Source organism: Setaria viridis, chromosome 2 (genome assembly GCF_005286985.2).
Source record: "Setaria viridis chromosome 2, Setaria_viridis_v4.0, whole genome shotgun sequence".
NCBI lineage: Eukaryota > Viridiplantae > Streptophyta > Magnoliopsida > Poales > Poaceae > Setaria > Setaria viridis.
Genome location: NC_048264.2, coordinates 15,541,771 through 15,547,330, shown reverse-complemented (window position 1 = coordinate 15,547,330; position 5,560 = coordinate 15,541,771). Strand labels below are relative to the sequence as shown.

The following is a 5,560-nucleotide window of genomic DNA, read 5'->3' as shown; positions in this document are numbered from 1 at the left end:
TGATTTCGCCAAGGCAGTAAACCCTCCCTCCAAGCCGATGGACTCTCCTCCTCCACTCCCACTCCCACGCTGTCCGCTTCGCCGGAGGGGCAGACAAGGGCGCCGCCGTCGAAAGAAGAAGGGGGGGCGGAGAAGTGTTTGCGAGGAGATGGGTCAACTCCGCTCCCATACGGGCCAGATAGATGGGCCGAACCATCCTGACAAACGCGTCCAAGTGCCACAATGTTAAAATGCCCAGCGTGCACCTCCAGATCAGCTAAACCGGCGGGTAGCAGTACCACCTTGGGGTTAAATGTCCAGTTTCAATTTGTTTAAGGTGAAGAAAAACCAGTTTTGTAGGTGTGCGACTATCGATATGTGACGGGTCATATAGACTTTTTCCTAATGACTAAAAATAAAACCTTTCCAGCACAAAACACAAATTCACACACAGCATGTTTGCTATTGGCATTTTCACCCAATAAATGAACCTAGTACAGAATTTGAATCTTATGACTACCACTACTCGAGTTATTTTAATCTTCCGTGGATAAATAGACTATTACATAAGTTTTCGAGAAGAAACATATACAACATTTCAGTTATGAACGACCCATCACATATTTATTTGAAATCATGAAATAACAAAGTTGCAATGTACATATTTGGCAATCGTACATGCATGTTATTATGAAGACGAGCACACTTCAACTGAAGAAATTAAATTAAACGGCCGGCGGACCACACAACAAGCAGCAGACGTACGATTCCAATCCAGGCTTTGTCGTCACACCACACTCTTCGCTATAGCTTGCAGCGGGGTAGCCATGATCATCGTCAACCCGAGACTCTCCGACATGTCCACGCAATTCTCCTTCACCTCCGGCGGGAGCGTCCATTCGAAGCGGTGCATCAACGAGCCGAGTATAGCGTGCACCATCCTGGTCGCGAGCGGCAGCCCGAGGCAGACTCGACGCCCGGCGCTGAACGGAATGAACTCGAACTCCGTCGTCCCCAAGAAGCCGGCTTCCTCAGGCTTCATCGTCAGGAACCTCTCCGGCATGAACCTGTCAGGCTCCGGCCACGCCCCGGCGTCGCGGTGCACCGCCCAGAGGTTCACCAGCACGGTGCACCCCTTGGGCACGGCGTGGCCATGGATCTCCACTGTCTCCTCGGCCTCGTTCGGCACCAGCGGCACCACCGGGTGCAGCCGGAGCGTCTCCCTCATGACCGCTCGGAGGTAGGGGAGACGGTCGACGTCGGAGTGCTCCACGTGTGCCTTGGACCCGAGAACCCTCCTCAGCTCTTCCTGGAGCTTGCTCATGGTGTCTGGGTGCTGTAGTAGCTCTGCCATTGCCCACTCGATTGTGCTCGAGATTGTGTCGACGGTCGCCAGAAATATGTCCTGTAATATATATAGCTATGTTAAACATGCGTTTGATTTTGAAAGATGAAAATTAACTGTCGAGCTATGTTTTATAACTTCGCTATGGTACAGCCTCGGTGCCTCCTTCCTCGATATCAAAGTTAATATATATATATCCTATTCCTTAAAACCCCTCCATAATCCATACAAATACAATACCATATCGGTAAAATATTGTACACATATCAGCAGTAATATAAGTTATTTATTTTCTTTAAAAAATTGACATGTTCATATATACCAAGTTGTACTCATTTTTAGTTCTGTATTGTGGAATTTTGCGACCATTATATAAACAAACTAGATAAAAACCCCACACGTTGCAAGGAAAAATGGTCAAAAGATAATATTTGAATTTTTAACCATCACGTAAACAAACAAATTTAAAGAATCATTTAATTAATTCAGCCTTATGCCCCATTAGCGCGTCACCACCTAAAAGCGCTTTGAAACATGAGAGAAGTCAGTCTAGGTCTAGCACCTTCTACAAGTCCTAAAACAATGAAAATCAGATACCAAACCGGTTTGGGAGAGTGTTCTTCCACTTTTGCTGACAAATAGGATGCAACGCAACGTGTGTTCTAGAAATTATTAAATCTATTAATTTCAAGTGTTATATATACTTCGAAGTATATTGTTCTCAGGGTTCGAAGTTGTAATAAGTTCCTATATTTCAAAAGAAGAAGAAAATTACAATTCTAACCTTAACAAAAACATCTTAAACTTCAAATTTATGTTATACCATCGGTGATTAACACTACTGGAAAACTGAGTATTCATCCCGAGGCTCAGTACCGGTTGCATTTTGACCCGATACTAATGCTAATGCCTAACGGCTAGTCCCCGATGAGACCTCCCGTGAACCCCTTTAGTACCAGGTGGAGGCTTCACCCGGTACTAAAGGTTGCACAATAGTACCTGTTGAAGCCTCCACCCGATACTAATTTGGACTTCACTGGATTGAAGTCCTGCACGCGTCCGCTCCTCACCGTCTTATCTGCACGCCTCCCTCTCTCTCCCGAATGGCCCTCCTCTCTCCCTTCTCCCCTCACGGCGGGCCTCGCTTCTCTAGACAGTGACGGTGATGAGTCGGAAGGGCGTCTCTCTCTCTCTCTCTCTCTCTCTCTCTCTTCAGTGTGGGGCTCAGGTGTTGGGCACCCGGGGCTCCGGCACTTGGGTGGACAGTGGCGGGGTGCGGCCGGGCTCCGGTCGGCGAATTTCTTCTTTTTTAATTTTTTAATACCCCTTTAGTATCAGTTATTTGATCCGGTACTAAAGGGTGGTTTGGGACTGGTACTGAAGGTGGATTTCCCCGCAGTGTAAAATAAGTACTATTAGTTTCGCTTGAAATTCACATGAGCAAATGGTCTTTTATGTTGTCTTATCTATTACCACATGATCTTCTATTAGTTTTGGTTGAAATACATGAGCAAGTGATGTTATTTTTTATGTGGTATTCATGATTTGACACTTTTTAAGTTGTTTTTGCAGTAAGTTGATAATCCCTTCATTTATGTACGAATACAGAAACTTTATGAACCAAAAACCCTAAGCTCTCGATCACCGTCATTTATTTGAACTTTGACCGAGGAAAGGTTCAAAATTTTCAGTCGCATGAGCAAAGCTGTGATTTCGTCCTGGCCGTACCATTCTCGTGTTCCTCGGTGTCCTTTAATTATGCATGTCGTGTGATGAACATAGAGTTAAAAGCACACAGCCTTGTGAACGCGCGTGTACGCAAGAAATATAGCAGTCCGCGCTTTGCTTACCGTGAGAAATGTTCTTATCACATCTCTGTTGATGGTCACCATCCCCCCGTCGTCCTTCCCTTGCTCCGAAATGTCGAGCATCACGTCTAACAGGTCCTTCTCGCCCGACCTGCTGCCACTGCCAGCTTCGTCGTCCCGCCGGTCCTGCATCCGCCGCTCGACCTGCTCGTCGATCATCTGGTAAACCATCGCCACCCGCCTCGCGAAGCGGCGGCGCACGCCCTGGAGGTCGGCCGCGGCGAGCCCCGGGAAGAAGTCCGAGACGTTGGGCTTCAGGGACAGCGCCACGGCCTCCCGCGCGGCGTCGTGCAGCGCGAGCGCCGCCGCCGCGTCGTCCAGGCCCGCCGAGAACATGGCGCGCCATTGCAGGTCCATCATCGCGGCGAACGCGGCGCGGCCGACCTCCACGGTGCCCGCCGCCGCCATCCCCGACACGCGGCGGACGAGGTCGAGGACGGCGTCCCGCAGCAGCGGCCGCAGACGCTCGCCGTCGAGCCGCCTCGCCGAGAGCAGGTGCTCCGTCCCCATCCTGCGCAACGCGCGCCACCTGCGGCCCGGCGGGAGGACAAAGACGGAGTTGGCGGCGTGGCCCAAGGCGAGCCACGCGTCCGGCGGGCTGCGGCCGGTGAGGCGGCCGTTGTGCGTCTGGAGGACGTCGCGGGCGGTGGACGGGGACGAGGCGACGACGGCGACTAGCTTGCCTAGGCGGACCGTCATGAGGGGGCCGTGGCGTCCGGCGAGACGTGCCAGGGAGCGGTGCGGCAGCTCGCTCGCGACGTCAAGGAGGTTGCCGATGAACGGGAGCGGTGTGGGGCCAGGGGGAAGCTGACTTCGGCGGTCGGCGACCAGCTGGAACACATAGGAAGAGATGGAGATGATCAAAAGCGAGGATATGCATACGAAGAAGAAAGCCATATTTTAAAAAAATGTTTGATTTCTTGATTAGGGTTTTTGTTTTTCTGCGAGCAGCACACAACCTCCTCTGGATGAATTTATAGAGGATTTTGGAAGCTGCTCCAACACACCTGACACCATCATTGTCTTATCTGCCACCTTTGCAGTTTGCACCACTACGCAAAAGGGTCATCCTTCCTCTCCCTCTCTCCGATGATGCCACAAAACAGACGTATGGAATTTTTAAAAATCGGAATGGAATTTTAAAAAATCGAACGCTCGTCATATATTATAACAGTTAAGTATTGATGTTACAACTATTGTTTGTGTATGCTTCACGATTAATGTTGTATGAAACATAGTGTTCATGTTACGACGGTAATTTTCTATCCCAGAGTCCAACGACGTAGGTCATTCTTACACATTATTTTTATATTACACTAGATAATTTTTAATTTTTATTGAGCTAGCAGCGCCGCGCTCTTTACGATGACCGGAAATCTCACAATCACATGTACAGAACGGCCCATGGATGGTAAAAAAGAACACGCAAGGAGATGCACACATGTCAGCAGCTGATACGGTAAAAGTGCAGAGTCACTCTCGACCCTCCTTTTTCTTCATGTATCTCTGCAACATATACTTTTACTGCAAATGTTGCATAAGACCGAATAATCATTTTACTTTAGCTCACACAACTATACAATAAGCATTTTTAGAGGTGGCTAGCTACGGCAGTCACCTTTAGTAAACGTATGAGAAAATGAGGTACTATTTTCACAGCACGGCAGCCTCAAATTATGAAGGCCCTGGAAAAAAGGAGACGCCTCTAAAAATACCTTTTATAGAGTGTCGCTAGTTTGTTAGGTTACTCTCGTAAAGCACTACTCCCTCAGTTTGAAATCATAATTCACTTTAGTTTTATTCTAAGTCAAATTTCTAATTTTAATCATGTTTATAAAAGTTTCATCAACATTTGCAACATCCAAATATTTTTAAAATTTACCATAAAATATGTCTTAATAGTGTACTATAGATGTTAATATATATTTTTTTAGAAATTTGGTCAAAACTAGATTAGTTTGATTTAGGATAAAACTAAAGTGAAATATAATTTGGGAGGAAGTAATTAATTAAGCCAGCTGATTCTTACTCCCCCATCCCAAATTATAAGTCATTCCAAGAATCTTGGAGAGTCAAAGTATATCAAGTTTGATCAAATTTATATGATATTATAATAATATTTATGATGTCAACTAAGTATCATTAGATTCTTCATCAATTATATTTTCATAGTATACCTATTTGATGTCATAAATCTTTATAAATTTCTCTATAATTTTGGTCAAACTTGAGATGCTTTGACTCTCCAAAATTTTTGGAATGACTTATAATTTGAAATGGAGGGAGTATTATCCAGCCTACCATAATGCACAAACCTTTGCAGGAACCTGTAACTCACTGTAGTAAATTTGTTGCGTACTGTAAAATT

At 46.4% G+C, this 5,560-nt stretch overlaps 1 protein-coding gene across 1 annotated transcript; it reads right to left on the bottom strand.

Annotated features, from left to right (window-relative positions):
• Positions 1–581: 581 nt before the first annotated feature.
• LOC117842644 (geraniol 8-hydroxylase) lies at positions 582–4,158 on the bottom strand. Its single transcript, XM_034723135.2, has 2 exons — positions 3,175–4,158; positions 582–1,384 (listed from the first exon to the last, which is right to left on the bottom strand). The coding sequence occupies exons 1-2, from the start codon at positions 4,087–4,089 to the stop codon at positions 767–769; spliced, it is 1,533 nt and encodes a 510-aa protein (XP_034579026.1). The 5' UTR covers positions 4,090–4,158; the 3' UTR covers positions 582–766.
• Positions 4,159–5,560: the final 1,402 nt, after the last annotated feature.

Coding starts and splice junctions, on each gene's coding strand:
- LOC117842644 (XM_034723135.2), bottom strand. CDS start 4,089: ATGGCTTTCTTCTTCGTATGCATATCCTCGCTTTTGATCATCTCCATC. Junction 1,385..3,174: donor TGATAAGAACATTTCTCACG/GTAAGCAAAGCG, acceptor TATATATTACAG/GACATATTTCTGGCGACCGT.